Raw genomic sequence first — 17,294 nt, 5'->3', positions numbered from 1 at the left:
TTTTTAAAAAAATACATATGTTCATAGAAAAACTTACAAGGACATATTCCTCCTTCAAGTTTCTCTTACAGCAATCCTTCTCAAACATCAATGTCCACACGGGTTTCCTCAGGATTTGATCACAGATGCAGATTCTGATTCAGTAGCTCTGAAGTGGAGCCTGAGATTCTGCATTGGTAACGAGTGCCTAGGTGAGGTCAATGCTCTGGTCTCCCAGAGGGAAGAAGAGAGCTCTGTCTCTATTGGTACTGGCCTTCCGGTTCCAAATCCCATGAGCAGTGGTTATAACATAATTTGTTCTTTGGGATACTTGTGAGATTAATAAACCCCCTTTATTTTCCCCATGAGATAATTTGGATTACTGTTTCTTGCAACCAGAGCATGGATTAAACCCCCTAGTAGCCAGCTCTAAGTTCTGTAAGATCAGGGGGTATTTGTTACACAGTGATGTATCCCTCAAGGCTCCTACACATGTGCTTGGCACATATTAAGCACTCCCTAAGTGGATAATGAATGCAACAGCCCGATCCTGATGGCAGGATCCAGTTAGGACCCCGATCACCTATACTGTGCTCCCTGGCAGTCAATGAGGACAAGCGGGGACTCAGATGCTGCCCCATCTAGATTTCCCGGTGCTCAACTGGCAGTTCCTGCTTCTCCAGACTTGTCTCTCTCTCTCTCTCTCTCTCTCTCTCTCTCTGATGTATTAGGCTAAAGAAAGTTTCAAGTATATGTTTTAGCATGCTGATTTTGAAAAATCAAGTGCTCAACACTTTAAAAAATTTTATTTTTACTATACAAAACAGAATCGTGTACAAAAAGGTATTTACCCCAGAACTTCATTAATTCTAATTTGTCAGTCTTTTCACAACATGACAGAGGTCCCATTACCAAACAAGTCACCGTAATCTAAATAATTTCAAGCTAATCCATACCTGAAATGTGTGTTATTTCATCTTGTATATCCTTAATTTCAGCTTGGACTATTGTGAAATTAGATATTTTTTCATTTAAGAAAGCAATTTCTTTCTCTCTTTGTAGTAAGTCAGCAACCAATCTCCCAATGCGTAGTGTTAAATCATTTACCAATGGTTCCAAACGGGAAAAATCCTTCTTTAGATTATATACCTTTGGCTTTAGATCATTTGCAAAAGTCACTGTCTTCAGAACTTTAGCTCTATCACTTTCTAAGCTTAAAAACCTATCTGTGTGCTTGTTGAAATCACTCTTTAGCTCTGAAAGCACCTCCTTAACAGAGTTAATTCTCTGTGAATTTTCAGATGCTGTCTTTCGGAGCATTGCTGTTCGGTCAATGCTGCTTGAAAGAAGATCACCTATGTTTTTTACTGTATTTTTCTCTACTTTTTCTATTTTATTTTCCAGTTCTTGCACAGAATCTTTCAATGATGTTATATCAGTTACTAAACCTGAAATACGTCGTATATCTGTTCTTATAGTGGTAGTCTTCAGACCAACATCTTTTGCCATGGAAATTGTATTTTGGTCTACTTTTGTAACATCTTCAGAAACAGTTGTTAAATTGTTGTTCAGTGTATCCTGTTTCTCAGTTATCTTGTTGCACCAAGCTTTCAGCTCATAAATTTCCTTCTGTAGATGCTCTAGATGAGCAATTATTTGAAAAGACTTCAATTGCTCCATGATAGCTTCAGACTTCTGACACTATAAGAAAATATAACACCACAATAATTAAATTGGTTAAAAGCTTAACTTAAAATTCAACTTCAATTTTATTAGTTTTAACCATAATTTCACTGCTTCTCTGGAAAGCATTTGGTAAAAGATATGTGTATTACTAATGAATAAGAAGGAAAATATTAAGGAAATATAAAATGTTACTGGAAATGACATTTTTCAGTCATTATTTTTTGTACAAGCAATCCTCTGTTCAGTAACAAAATGAGCTAAATGATAGTGAATTATTTTTCAGTTGCTGGAGAAGGGAGGAGGAGGAGGAGGAGGGAGTCTCGCATTATTTGGTGTAATTCCCTCACTTTACAAATTTAAAACAGCTCCAAAATCAAGGGCCCCAAACACAGTTAGTGGCAAGGCCTAGGTCAGAAGATCCGTATCTACCATTCTTCTTCCACCATTGCTTTTCAACTCTTTCTCAAGCATTTCTCAATTCCTTCTTATCGCCAAGGCCCAAACAATTTTAGGTCATAGTTACAACTTTTGAGTGACTTACAGTCTAGTTTAATGGTGACATAGTAGTCATCATCTACCACCAAATTTTGCTGAATTATGGCTTTTTGAATTCTCAAAGATGTTCTATTGACAGATTCCTTATGATTTTTTCCTTGCCTGCTTGAACAGCAGCAGGTCGTGTTGAATAGTGTGAGGTCAGTAGCTTCTGGAGGTAGACAGACCCAGTAGCTTGATTGCAAGATTCCTAATCTTGCTGAGTCTCAACTTCCTCATTTGTAAAATGGGTCTCACAGCTAGCAAAGTTATGGTGAGAATTAATAAGACATGCAAAGTGCCTTGCACAGTGACTGACATCCAGCAGGCACTCAACAGAGAGCTGTTAGGATGATAATGATGAATGGAGACGTCCTAACAGTGTAGCAATATGTTAGTTCTCTTCTCCCCTGCTATGTAAAGCTGGGATGGAGCATTTTGATTTGTACCAAATTGATAGTTGATAGCTGAACTGAAACATACAGATGGGTGAATTTGTATAGCTTTTTGCCAACTGTGCAAATGTGAGGTTAGGCTATAGAAAAAAAGTTTGTTTTTGGTTTGTGCATTTGGTGAATCTACAGCATTATTATTGTATAATGAGATCACATTAAACTTTGATCAAGATTATAGATGCAGCCCTGGCCGGGTAGTTCAGTAGGTTAGTGTCATCCTGAAAAGACAAGACTGTGGGTTCGATCTCTGGTCACGACACATACAAAAATCAACCACTGAATGTATAAATATGTGGAACAACAAATTGATGCCTCTCTAAAATCCATAAATATTTTTTAAAAGGTTATAGATTTAGTCAAAGGTCTACAATTAGGTTGAGATTAAAAAAATAATGCCATTAAATTTATAACTTACAAGTGTAGTTTTCTATGAACTATACAGGTGAATAAATCAATATTTTTCATTATAAAACATAAAAGTACACCAGGTCAAGTGTCTAATCAAAATTTAAAGAAATATCAACATAAATATACTTTGTAAGTTTATATCCAAGAGTTTAAAAAAATTAGGTGTTTGTTTTGTAAAAGTAATTTATACATGTGCTAAATTTTTTTTTATAATGGGTCCAATATCTAGTATCAGGAATCAATTGATATAAAATCAATTATTAATTACAAAGATAGAAAAGTGTGTCTTAGAATATGGTAATCTTCCTTAAAGGAAAGATCAACAATGTAATTTAACATTTGATACACAGGGAGGTTTTAGAAATTTCAAGTATTTTGTTAAATAAATGAATGTAAGAAACAGAGGAAGATAATTAGGTACATCTAAAACTCTCTAATGACTTTTTTAAAAAAGATTTTATTTATTTATTTTTAAAGAGGGGAAGGGAAGGAGAAAGAGAGGGAGAGAAACATCAACGTGTGGTTGCCTCTCACACGCCCCCTACTGGGGACCTGGCCGGCAACCCAGGCATGTGCCCTAGACTGGGAATTGAACCAGTGACCCTTTGGTTTGCAGGCTGGCACTTAATCCACTGAGCCACACCAGCCAGGACTCTAATGACATTTTTAAATAGGGAAAACTGTGTGTAAAAGAATATATACATGTGTACACACACACACATAATAGTTTTATGAAATCCTTATAGAAGGACAGTTTGGGTTTCTCTTGTAACTCACTGTAGAGCACAGTGGCCACATTGTTTCCCTTTATTTTCTGTAACTTACTGTGGTATACACGTTATTAATAATAACGATGTATCAAATATAGTGACAGGCCAGAAAAACAAATATGTAGAAGTAAAGAATACAAGAGATCACATCTCATCTTACAGGATGGAGGTTGAATGAACAAAGTTCCAGCTAACTTTATAATGTTTTATTAGCATGAAAATAAAAGCAAACAAATACAATTTGTCAGTGCACATAGACATGAAATTAGAAATTCAGAACTCAAGAAATTTAACTTTGTTTCCAGAAATTAATGCTATGCCTCTTTAATAGTAGTACTCTTCCATTTTTATGGTCAATGCCTGTCTACCATAGCAGAACTTGTTTGGAATTTTGTGCAGATTTACATAGTAAAACTACCTGACCACAACTACCTTTTATAGCCAACTGCTTTCAAGTCCTTTATGCTGAATTCCAATGAAATTGCATTATAAAACTGGGACTACAGTTGGTTATTGTCTTCTACATGCAGTTGACTCAGTTTTCAACACCAAGTTTGGACACTCTTGTTACTTCAGTTTATCAATAAAAGTCCCTGTGTTCCAGAAGACTGCACATTTCTGATTATGGTTATTCAAAAAATACAGCTACATCTCTGCTTAACCACATATCAGCATATCCATGTCTTATGCCTTGTGACTCTATTATAGACTTTTGAGTAAAATCAAATCACTATATGAAACAAATTTGGGTAATTAGTTTGGAGACTCTTTAAAATAATTATGTACTTTTAATTACCTTAGTTTTCATCATCTCTGATTTTATTTTTTATGTACTCAGCCCACTGTGGGGAGTGGCCCTGGGGCAAAGGAGACAGGGCGGAGGCTGAAGAGCGGAGCCTTTTAAATGTTTCATTAAATCCTGTGGCTGTGTTGAAGAGGAGGGGCATCGCACCTCTGGATGGTGACCTAACTCTAACGCCCCCCACACCCTAGGAATACAGAGAACAGGGAGAGCTGCGCGATGGGGGGAAGCTGAACTGGTCCCCGGAAAGGTAAAGCCCTGAGGTCTCATCCTATGAGCATTTGGCACATCTGCCCTTGGCCTCAGTTTGTAGCCCCATGTTGCAGATTTTTGCTGTGGTGCAGTTCTCTAGCTGGTGCATTAAAGGCCAGGACAGCGTCTTACTTGTCTTGACTTTCACAAACTTGGAACAAGCCAGCTGCCCAGCAAACATCTCTTAAGCGTCATTTATGACACTTTCATTCACCTATAAATATTGACTTAACTGGCATCAATCTGGTCCTTGGGGATATAGTAGTGAACAAGAGATAAATCCTTGCATTCCTATAACTTATTCTGGGGATAACAGTTAATGAAATCTGTTACACAGTTTGTTAAGGGGATAGGGAATTGGAAGCTTACAGTTTTACATGGGGCGGGGGCTGGCACAGGTGGAGGGGGTAAGGGAAGGTGAAGTTTGAGAAAGACCCTCAAGGAGAGGAGGGAGCATTCCAGGCAGAAACTTAAGTGTAAAAGTGCGAGCAGGGAAGGAGGGAAGGAGTGGAAAAAGGTGAGGCTGGAGAATTAGGGAGGTGGCAGGCTGTCTGTCATCATTTCTCATTTTGCCGCTTTTTCCTCTTTAAAATAGGCCACAGGCTTATTGGTGTGTGATTTCTCTAGAGATCCTGTATCTAGCAAACTCAAGGGTCTGTAATACAGTCAGAACCTTTTAAAAAAAAAAAGTCCAGCAATGCAGAGATATTCCAAAAGTCCACACTTAAAAGCATACACACTTAATTCATAGGAAAAACCTTCAGTAAAAACATACAGAGATGGGCAAAAGTAGGTTTACAGTTGTTCATGTGGAAAATAATACAAGTTAATAAGTGATAATATAATAAACTGTTTCACATACTCACAGCTGTAAACCTACATTTGCCCCACTCTGTATTTGCTCTTATTTAAAAATTCTTACAAGTATCTGTAACAGTTTAGAACCTTAACAAAAAGTTAAAAAAATGTTTCCAAGGTTCCATTGTTTTCAAAAAGTGCATATTAATTCATAGCAAAGCACCCCAGGCTTGCCCTTGGGCATGATACCTTTTATTTTAGACAAAATTCCTATGAACTTCGTTGCCTGGATTCTTAGCCTGTAGTAAATTGCAAAGGAAATGAAGACCTGGCTGAGACTGGCATTTTACCAACCGACCTGACACTAGTCAGGTCAGTGGGTCACCTTTTAATGTGACAGGAAAGGTAGAAGTACAACAGATATAAAATTTGAAAAATTGCAAACTGGGATCATTTAGTGAGGAGGTAAACTCTCCTCATTAGCTCCTAGAGGCATTATTATGTTTTGGCCCAATAGATGAAATTCGTAATGATGACTATAAATTATTAGAAAAGCACTTAAAAATATTAAGTATATTGCTTTTTAAAAAGTAGAGAAATATATATTTAAAAATATTTCTATTTAAAATGGTTAAAATAAAATAAATTTTGTGTTTTATTGCTTAAAGAGAGAAGTTTTGCTCATCTGGATAATCTGTGTGGATAAAAGAATCTCACTTCTTTTATCACAATGTAGGATAATGTGAGACGTTATCAAACAATGCCAAGGCATGAACTAATCAAGTTATGTATAATAATATGGTTCATCAGAATAAATGTAGTGCATTTAAAAATCACTATCAATTCCTTTATTTTCCAGATTACGTTCTTCTAAAGCTCCCTTTTCTCTTGTACTCGAATATACTGCAAAGTCATGAACTTTTCCTTTCAGAACATCCAGTTCATTTTGCATCTTTAATATGGTATTATCATACTGAAGTCCTTCAAGGGTTTTCTGCATCTCCATGATCTCAGATACAGCTTTCAGCATATCATCTTCCACATTAAAAATCTGAGTAGTTAAGTCTTCCATTTTCTTTTCTGTCCCTATCAGATCCTGAGACACCTTGAGAACAGAGCGAATTGCACTTTCAATGGTTGGCAAATGTGTCTTGCACTCTTCCACTTTGGGTTCATAGCTGGAAAGCTTGTTAGTCAGGTCTTCATCCCTGGCAAAGAGAGCATGCTGTTCCTCTTCTAGCTTTTCAACTGCTCTTGTATCAGAGCCCAGCTGCTCCTCCACCCGCAGAAGATCCTCTTCTTCCTGTCTTTTCACTGTTCTAATGTTTCTGAGTGTGCTGTCTTCTAAATCTTTTAGCCTTTCAGTGAGCAATTTTATTCCTTGTTCAGCTGAGTTAATTTGGACAGTAATTTGAGAATGTATATGCTTTGATTCTGACTTAAAAATGTCTGTATTAACATTCATTTCTTCTAGGCTTCTCTTCCAGAAATTAGTAACATTTTGGAATTTCTCATTAAGGCTTTGCATCTTTTGAGTGAGCATCTCTTCACTATTTTGAATGTCATGCATGATATGCTGGAGGCTGGATACTTCCTGCTCAAACTGGGTCACCAAAGACATGGATGACGTAGCTTCCTGCAGGATACTTTCAGTAGACTCAAGCTGCATTTATAACACAAAACAATTCCCAAGGCTACTTAATAACTTTTATATCAGGGAAACACACTTTAATAAGCACGTGTGAAGTTCAAATTCTGAAGATGACTATAATACTAAGTATATCAGAACCACATTGACAAATACATTTTACTTTAATGCTGTTTTAAAATATTTAAAACAGATTTAGTAGATTAGCACTGAATTTATAATCCTAAATATGGGCACATTTTCATGGAGGGGTATTCAAGTGAGAAATAATGCTAAAGGATTTGAAGTATATCACATTTCTTTCTTTTTTTTTTTTTTTAACTTTAATGGAAAGCAACTTAGTTGTCATTTATATGGTTATTTGACTTTTTTTTAGAAACTGTAAGTAGTTACAAAATTTATTAATTTTTCTAAATCCAATGATTCTGGAAGAGTTTCTGCTTGGAAAGAAATTAGTTGACTAAGCTTTGTGGAGAAGCTACCAGAAACAGATCTTACAGGTATCACAAAGGTAAAATGAATTAAAAAAAACCAAAACCTGTTTAATGAGACAGCTTATGTTAAATAGTAAAGTGTTTTAAGTATCTGCAAATTATAGTAAGCTCTTGGCATGTTCCAATATATGTCTGGAACATACATGGACCAGGTTGTGGACCTCCCTTAGTCTATGCTCACATAGATAACAGCCTCACAGACACAAGAAAGCCTAGAAATGAACATTAATTTATGTTTGAAGCCTTGTGTTGAAGACTTAATACTGTACAAGACACAATTCTGCCCTTAAACACCTTAGTTTAATTGGGGTGAAAGCCAAGTCTATATATAACAGGGAAAGAACTATGGAAGCACTTACATGGGGCACCCAAACAAAACTTCAATGATCAAGGAAAATATTGTAGAAGCATTATTTAATATCTGCTTCTAGTTACTTTCTCTCAAATTATTCTACACACTACAGCCAGATTAAGCTTTTAAAAACTGCTACGCACATCATGGACAACATTAAAAAACCCACAGTGTTTCCTAATACTTCTAGGATCAAGTCCTAAATTCCATAACCTCTCTCTATGCTTGTTATGCCTCCTCTTTGCTTAGCTAAGTTCTGTCCTTCCTTCAAGGCTCAGACCAGATCTCTGCTCATCAATGGAGCATTCTGCCTTAGCCCTAGCCTGACAGTTTGAACTCCTACAGCACATATCATACTATGCATTTGCCACCTATTTGGCACTTAGCACATATAATTCAAGAATTTTTGAGTATTCACTCTGTGCTAGACACTGGGTATAAAAATATAGATATAGGATAGTCCCTGGCTTCACTACTGGGTTAGGGGACATAGTGCCTTGTATCTTTTACATCACATATTCTAGAGTTCCAGTAAGACTTATTAAGTGCCCTCTATTCCATTAGTAGGCAGGAGGGATATAGAGATAAAAGATGCTGTGTTTGTCCTAAGGATCAGTAAAGGAGACAAATTGATAAAAGGAGACAGATTAATAAAGACAAAAAAATCACAATAGGTTATATGATTTGTGTCATGACAGAATTAGCATGGGAGAATGGATGCTTGGAGGAGAGGTCAGACTCTGAGTGTCAAGGAGGAAAGGCTTAGAAGTGACTCTGAAATCTGACCCTTGAACAGACTGATGAATTAGCCAGGTGAAAATAGGAGCACTTCTAAATTCTGTAGGGGAAGAGACCAAGTCTCATGCATTTTTGTAGGCCCTGTATCTTGGGGGATAAAGAACATGTTTGCTGATGTTTATGAAGAATGGCCTTAAACCTTCTGGGCCCACTTCAATCACTCCTGAAGCAGTTCCAGGTGACAGCTGGGAACAAATGTTCAACAGGACAATAAGATCACATTGAAACCTTGTCTACAAATTATTTTTAATGCACACTTGTAGCCCTGACACGAGTTCCTTTAAAAAGGAATTCTGGGAAATATGTGTACATTGGTAATAATTCTAGGTTTAGTTGTCTTTTTAGCAGCATTTTGAAAAGGCAAGCTTATCCTCACCTAAGGCAATTTCCTGTTTGGGCGGCTCATCAGAGCATTACTATAACCAGTAGACCCCAGAGGTTGAAAAGATCAACTTTGCAGGATAATAAGGTCTCAAGATTTAATCTGCAAATACAAGGTGGGGGAAAAGTAAGTTTACAGGTGTTCATATGGAAAATAATACATTAACTAATAAATAATAATAAACTGTTTTGCATGCTCACTGTAAACCTACTTTTGCCTCTTCCTGTATATAGTGCCTAGTATACCGCAATAGCTGGCATTTATGGACTGCCATATATTCTAATAGTTTTTCACTTAAAAAAAAAAAGAGCTCATACCTTAAATTTATTACTTCTTGAAAGCGTTCATAGGGTTTATGTATATATTGTATCTCATCTTTATAAAAAAGCTCATTACTCTCATTTAATGAATAAGGAAATGGAGGCCAACAGAGGTTAAAGAACAAGGTGATACAATTGTAATGGGAACTCATGGCTACTCGTTTTCCCCTTCTACTGCATTGTGCTGTCCACTAGGGTCAGCTTTGTGAAAAGGCAGCTATTGTTAAACTACTTCCTAGGGCGGAGCGGGAGAAAGAGCTATGCAAAGACTGAATATTTTTTGCATCCTATGATATTTTAAACATCTGCTTCAAAAAGCATTTTAATTGCTATCAAAATTTTCACTTAAAAAGGTAACCCTTCTTCAAAACTTGTTTTCAATAGCTTTTAAGCCCATGAAATTTCTGTCTCCTCAATTAAAAAAAAAAATATTTATTTTTAGAGAGGGGAAAGGAGGGAGAAAAAGAGGGAGAGAAATATCATTGTGTGGCTGCGTCTTGCATGCCGCCTGCTGGGGACCTGGCTCGCAACCTAGGCATGTGCCCTGACTGGGAATCCAACCAGGGACCCTTTGGTTTGCAGGCCAGCATTCAATCCACTGAGCCACACCAGCCAGAGCCTGGATTTTTTTTTTTTAATCATTATGTTCCTTCTGATTTGGAGGGTCCCCAACAATTATAACCAGATTCCAACTTGAGCTCTACATCAAAATATTGATTCTTGCAGCTCTTTCCCAGAGGCCCCTAAAGTTCACATTCGATCCCCTGCCATGTTCAAGGGATGTGTAATTTTAATCTGTGGCCTTTGTCTTCTGAGGGAGTATATGCTCATCCTATGCATGAGGGTGCAGTAACTTAGACTCTCTATTTCACTTATGTTTATTTGTATAACATCCTTGCTCACCCTGGTGCCAAGCACAAGTGCCGTCTACCTTATGACATGAGTAAAGATTTAGTGAATGAATAAATGACCCAGTAAGACATGTTTCCCAATGATAGCTTGGTCCCTAGTAGCCAGGCAAGGCCCACATGATGCCTTATTGATTACTGCAGACTTTCTCCTGAGAAATGTGGCAGTTAAAACTTTTTGTCTCACATTTCTAAGAATCACAGAAATAATGCATCTGCATTCGCAGTTTTAAGAAACACAACAAAGACATGAATTTTAATTTTAATTTTGTTACAAAATCATTATTTATTTTTAGGTTCATGAGTCTCATGTGCACATGTGTATATGCTTACCAAGTGGAAAGAAGAGAAACAAACACTGAAGAATTTGTTCAATGAATGCTTATCCTGATTTTATATTTAAAGATCAATTATTTTCAGTGCTCTACTTAGACACTTGATGTATAAATAGAAAATTGAAGTCAACTCAATATGAGCATATTGATCTTTTCAAACAATAACATTGGTTATGGTAAAAAATAAAATCCTTGTCCTTTCAAAATATAATTTAAGTCTAAATTGGATAGAAGGGAGACTCTAAAGATGTAGGGTGACCTGTGAGAGTTAAAATAGTATTGTCTAAAAGATAGAAAAAGAGAATTTGTGAACTGGGGTAGAATGGTGATACTGGGGGGAAAAATGGGAAAATCTTCCCAAATAAGTCAATTAATAATTACCTTTTCTGAAATCAAACTGATTTTACTTTGAAGTCCTTGGAATTCATTGGTTTCTATTTTCAATAACTGGTATTGGTTTTCCACCTTTGCAAACTTTTCTGCCTGCTGAAATACAAACCTGGAAAAGAAAAAAAAAATCACTATCACCTAATTCAAATCTACGTAAGTCTGAATGTTAAAGGAGTATTTTATCCCCAGTTATGGTAAAGACAACATAAATTCTGGTATGGGTAATGGCAGCTTTTCTTAGTTTATGTGAATAAACATTTAGAGAGCCTGCTACATGGTAGGTAGTGGTTTAACAGTACTACTTATACAAAGGTGAGTGAAACTCTGCCCCTGTTCAAGATCACAGCTCAGTGAGTGAGATGGTGTGATATCTGTAATAGATGTATGCAGAAGAAAAATTTTGGAGGAAAAAATGTGATCTCTACTGTTTTATGTAGGTAAAGGAAGTATTTTAAAATTAAAATATAGGAGAGGAAAAAAAGCACTGGGGTAGAAGGAAGAGGACATGATAGTGACTGGAAGTTGCAAAACAACCAGACTCAAAACTGTTGAAGTCAGGAATCATTGTCAAAGTGACAAGAGAGCACATGTGGTGCAAGTTGTGTAATATGTACAACCGTTTATAGTAAAAGATACAAGCGATATAGGTGTGTTTTAGATGTCCTTTTATAATTGGAGTATGCTTTTCATCTGGTAAATAGTACATGGTAGAGGAATAAAAAAATTATCCCAGTATCAAAAACAGTAAATGGATTGTTGTGTGTTTAGAACTTGAAATGAGCAAGCACAAAAGGAATACTTCGAATCTAGTACCATTCTGGTTAATCTACTTTGGCCCAATTCTTTGGGATCAGAAAGCCAAACAGTTGCAATTGTTTGTGTATGTGAATCACCAAAAGGCAGTAGAGCAGAATCCTGAAGCCCATGTCTAAATTAGAGTACGTAGGCCAATAGTTTAAAAGCTTTCCTGCACATTGGAGTCACCTGGCAGTTTTGAAAATGTCTGATACCTGGATCCCACCCACAGAAATTCTGATTTAATTGGTTAGGGATATGCTGTGGATATTGTAAAATTTAAAAGCTCCCCAGGTTATTTTGAGTGCTTAGCACAGTAAAAAACACTAATTGACATGGTTTTGTGAAACTGACTTCCCTGGAAAGACAAACATTTAAAGATCCCAAAGCACAGTGAAGGGGTAAAAGACTTTTGAGCTTTGTACATCATTGCAAAGGTGGTGATGCTTCAAACTCATAAATGTCATTATGTTGTTCTATAAAGTTGTTCAAAGCTAAAATGGATTTTTTGCTTTTTAAACAAATGTTTACAGTGTTGGATGAAGTAAGTTTATTTTAATGATGGCTCCTATCTATCTATAACACTGAATTAAGTCCAGGTTACATAATTAATACAGATCAATTTTTCTCGTGTTCTAATACGAACTTTTAAACAAAACTTCTGATTAGAAAACGTCGTTATCCTAACTTTCAAAGATGGATTTGTAGACTTAATTCTCTTTTGACTGTTTCATTCTCGGCTTTTTAGAGTTTTTTTCAGCACATAGGCTTATCTGAAAGTGCAGACAGAGACTAAGGATAGAGGTCATTCTAAAGAAAAAAAATCCAATTTTAAGGACCAGTTTTATCATTCAGTACCCCACAATGCTCCTTCATGGATTTATACTATAGATCAGTGTAATTATTCTGATTAAAATCATGATAAAAAAGACTATTTATGAAGGTTGAACCACTACAATGATACATTAGGACTTTCCATTTTATTAAATATTTTTAACGTTGTTTATCTCTGCATTTCTCTTCAATATTAAGCAAAAGCTTGAAGAAAACTGTGACGCGTTAGTGGAAATATCATCTCTGATGGTAATTTGTAGGTTTTTTTAAATGTAGGTTTTATTTTTCACTAAAATAGAAAAAAATAAAGATTCACCATTGCTACATATACTCATAAAGTTGACTTACTGCAAGTAATGAAAAATGGAAAGTGGTTTGTATGGTGCTGAATTAAAATACATTTGTTCTATTTTTCACTTACATGTGCCAGGCACTATTCTAAGTGCTTTAGAAATATTAACTCATTAACATTAAGGAAGATTTTCTAGAAGCCAAAAATGTATGTTGAGAGGAGGTGGCTTTAATTCTGAAAAACTGTTTTTTAAAACAGGCATCCAGATTAGCACCTTTTTGTATGTCAAAGGCATATTTTAACAGCAACTGAAAGCCTCTTTATGCCCCAATTTAGAGGAGACAAGCAATTAGGGCTACAGATTGTAGTCAAAGAAAGAAAAGAGCTACAAGTAGTTCTGGAGCAAGGACATCTATTTCTAGGGCCCTGCCTCTTTTTGGATTAGTATCAAAGAGAAGGCTGCATATCATACCAGTTGAGTATGGAGCCCAGTAACTTTGGCTCTGCCATTTACTATCCGTATAACCACCTTGGGCAAATTATTTATCTTTGCTATAGTTTTCTCATCTGTAAAGAGGGGACTTAATTCCCCTCTTAGTTCACAGGGTTGTTGTGCAGATAAATAGGCTCCTGTCTACGAAGCTCCCAGACAGTGCCTAGAGCGGAACACCTGAGCTAATCTTCTGTAGGCGCCTTGCCTTTCCTTTCGGACTGCTTTGTGCTGCTGCTTTGCCATCTTCTAACAAGCCTGTAGTGGTTGATAGAAGCTCCAGATCTGTCCCCTTTGATACCAGGGTTTGTTGGGTTTATAGCAAATGAAGGGTGCAGTACAATGAAAGGATGAGACCACTGATAACAGAACCATTTTCTTATCCTGTTTTGGGGCCTCTTCCCATTAACATATAAGTAAAAGCCTTGAAGGCTTGGATGTAGGAGAAAAGGAGCCAAGTTAACTGGCTACCACAGTAGGGTTTACAAAAGGAGTCCTTTTTACTCCATAATCCACTGCAGATCTACAGACCTCGGGGGTTCAGGGCTTGGTAGTATTGAACTGTGCATCCCCTTGAAGTGTTGCCTCTGTATAGCTCCTTTAGGAGTCTTAGACGGCAGATAGCTGATTGAGGACTAATCTATTATAGGAGCTTCTCTGGCTGTGTTTCAACTTAATGAAAAAGAGGCAAATAACAAAAGAAAGCTGTTACAATGGACCTTCGGCAAGAAAGGAAGTTCCAGGCCCACCTCTAGAGTCAGTAAACCAGGTAGCCCAGTTTTGTACTACAGCTCTGTTTTTAGCGGAATACTGAATATTCTGAAAAAACACTGACTATATTCCATTTTTAAAAAGCAGAACATTTAAAGAATAACTCTGTCTTAGATAAAACTCCATTACCAACAACAAAAAGGTGAAAAATGGGGTTAGCCACAATTTTACTGTATAAATGATTTATAAAGTGTTAGATAATAGCAGAAAAGTGAGTGAGTTACCTGATTGTTTAAAGAGCTTTTGACTTCTTATACATAATTATCTCAAATATGGAACTTCTGGGTTTTAAATTAGGTAATTAAATAAGATAGTAAAATATTATCTGTGTCTTGTTTAGTAACTTCACAACCTAAACTTTTGAAAGTGGAATTTCTTCAAATCCTCTTATCTGAAAAATTTCCCTAAGAGTTTCTTCAATCCTTTTTTCTATAAAAAGTTCCCTTTATAAGGAAAAGATATCAACAGAGACAAGAGGGAAGGTGCGGGACAGGGAAAGGGAAGGGATGGGGAAAGTCAAGGAACATATAGCAAGGACTCATGGACCAAACCAAAGGGGAAGGGTTAAGGGGGGGGGGAGGGGGCAAGGGAAAGTGGTAGGGGGGAGGCAGAGACAAATGTATTTAAAAAGTAAATAAATTAAAAAAAAAAGTTCCCTTTATAAATGAAGTATGCAAACTAACACTCAAAGCGAAGTAGTTTGGGCAACTGTTATCTCCAATGTCTTATTGATAAACTGACATATCAGGACTTTATCTGTTACACATTATCTTTGCTTACTCTCTAAACAACACTCCCAAAGACCAAAGGCCTGAAGACACTGAAATGGTGATCTCTTCAAATCCTCTTTGGGTAGTGGAAGGGTTTAAACTCCCCCTCCTAATTTAAGTGTAAAGGATGGATAAGCTGTGTTGTATTTCAACAATTATGGACAGTGTCAGTATAGTAAGCATTCAATTATTTGACAATCTGACCTTTAGATGCTGAAGTATGAATTCTAGAGGTAAAAATCTCAATGGCTTTATTATATAATTCCAGTATTCTTAGAGGCCAAAGCCATTATTCTCTGGAGGATTTACATCTTCCTTCCCAGCAACTGTCATCAGTTTTGGTTCAAATAAACTATTAATAAAAATTCTCTACAGTTTTGGACATTTCTTATGTTGACAGATTACTATTAGTGCTTTTTCCCAGGACAGTAATTAAATTTTTGAAAAACTGAACATTTAGTGATAAAATTTATCTCACATGAGTACGCATCTTTGGATAATTAATGAGAATTAATAAACTCAGTAACTAAAGCCAGTTGTCTTAGGTTCCAAGGAAAAGCAACATATATCTTTGAGGATACCAAGTTCTATCACTGAATAACTTTCCCAATTCAAAAAGGGTTTAACTTACCTCAAGAAAGTCATACATATTAAGACATAAGAGCAGTTTATTCAAAACAGTATATTCAGTACATGCATTCTTTTAAGATCAAAAATTCCATAAACAAAAATAACATTAGTAAAATAATTTGTATATCTTTGAAGAGGACATTTAATAATCAACACTTCACATTGTAACAAATCTTTTAAGTTCAACTCAGGATGAGTCACCTCTAAAGTATAATTCGAAATTTACTAGCATAAAATATGTTCTAGACTAGAGGACGTACAGGGTACCTTTCAGAATTCGATTAATTTCGAAGACGAATAACTATCCTTCTAAATACTTTAAAATCAGTGAAAAATGGAGTGAAGGTCTAATTTAAAAGGTCAGTCTTGTCACAAGTGTTATATTTCTGTTGCGGTTCCAGTACTAAAATTCAATCTGTAGCTTAAGTATAAACTCATAAACGCACGTACATGGGTCAATATATGAGAAATCCTCCAAACTTTGATATAATGATTAACGTTTATTGCTTTGAGATCATAATTAATCCTTTTAATTATAAAATGTTGCCATTAGGCATTTATGGAGTGGGACAAATTTGTCCCGGACAAATGCACAGCGGACTGGAAATAACGGGTTATAAAAACGGGAAAGCTTCAGACGTGTAGTAGACACTGAATAGAGTTTGGTCAAATCTGCATCTCTTAAGAAATGGCTGACGCATTCCAAATCTTAGCATCAACTCCAGTTGAGCAAACGCGGCAAGCTACTAGTACAAAGGTAAAATAAGTTACAAGAGCGAGAGAGAAAAAAAAAAAGTTAGGCTCTTGCTTCTTGGAGGTCGAGGCAGGGGAATAGAAACCACAAGTCTGGGGAAGGGGGGTGAGATTAGTGGATGCCGAGCCGGGTGGGGCCGGTGCGGGACCCCGACAAGAGCAGGGCGACCACGGGAGGCCGGACACGGGGCCCGGACAGCCTCGCGTCCACTTACCAGGCCAAGCCCAGGCACATCCCTAGTGACAGGAGGCTCACGCCAGTCCGGAGGTCCACCCAGCCCCCACCTCCACCGTCCCGGGACTCTGGGCTCTTTCCGGTCTCGCTCCGCTTCCCGGGATCGGCGGGGACTCCCTTGGGCCCCGACTTCTTCCGGTTCTTCACCTCGGACATGTCTGGAGGCCCTGAGTATGGAAAACCCGGGGCGGCCGCTATACTTTCGGGGAGCGAGACGTGGCCTCCTTAGACTCCACTGGAAGCCTCGGCGGTGACCTCGTCCCCGCCCAGACTTAGCGCCGCCCAGAAGTCAGCCCTCTTTCTCTCGCGGCCATCCTCGCTCCTTCTCGGAGTCCTCCCGTCTCCCAGCAGAGAGGGACGTTGACTTTACGTCACCCTCCCTCTGCGTTAGTGCTACAAGCCCCAGGAAATCG

At 37.2% G+C, this 17,294-nt stretch overlaps 2 protein-coding genes across 4 annotated transcripts in view; one reads left to right on the top strand and one right to left on the bottom strand.

The window, feature by feature from the left end:
• The window catches only part of APAF1 (apoptotic peptidase activating factor 1), an 83,801-nt gene that overhangs the window by 2,273 nt on the left and 64,234 nt on the right, over window positions 1-17,294 (top strand). The gene's annotated exons all lie outside the window — the stretch shown is intronic.
• Window positions 1-17,294, bottom strand: part of IKBIP (IKBKB interacting protein) — a 24,933-nt gene extending 7,639 nt beyond the window's left edge. The window contains exons 1-3 of one of the 3 annotated variants that reach the window (XM_054574664.1): window positions 16,862-17,294; window positions 11,303-11,420; window positions 936-1,680 (exon numbers count right to left, since the gene is read on the bottom strand). In XM_054574664.1, the coding sequence (XP_054430639.1) occupies window positions 936-1,680; window positions 11,303-11,420; window positions 16,862-17,037 (1,039 nt within the window). In that variant the 5' untranslated portion in view covers window positions 17,038-17,294. Of the gene's footprint in view, window positions 1-701; window positions 1,681-3,912; window positions 7,348-11,302; window positions 11,421-16,861 lie in introns of those variants that run through there. The other 2 variants (XM_054574665.1, XM_054574663.1) reach the window with 2 other exon arrangements.

This window comes from Pteronotus mesoamericanus, unplaced genomic scaffold, assembly GCF_021234165.1.
Source record: "Pteronotus mesoamericanus isolate MK-2021 breed Mesoamerican mustached bat unplaced genomic scaffold, CSHL_Meso_final contig_263, whole genome shotgun sequence".
Taxonomy (NCBI): domain Eukaryota; kingdom Metazoa; phylum Chordata; class Mammalia; order Chiroptera; family Mormoopidae; genus Pteronotus; species Pteronotus mesoamericanus.
Note: the sequence above shows the minus strand (reverse complement) of the source record. Positions and strands in the feature narration are given on the sequence as shown.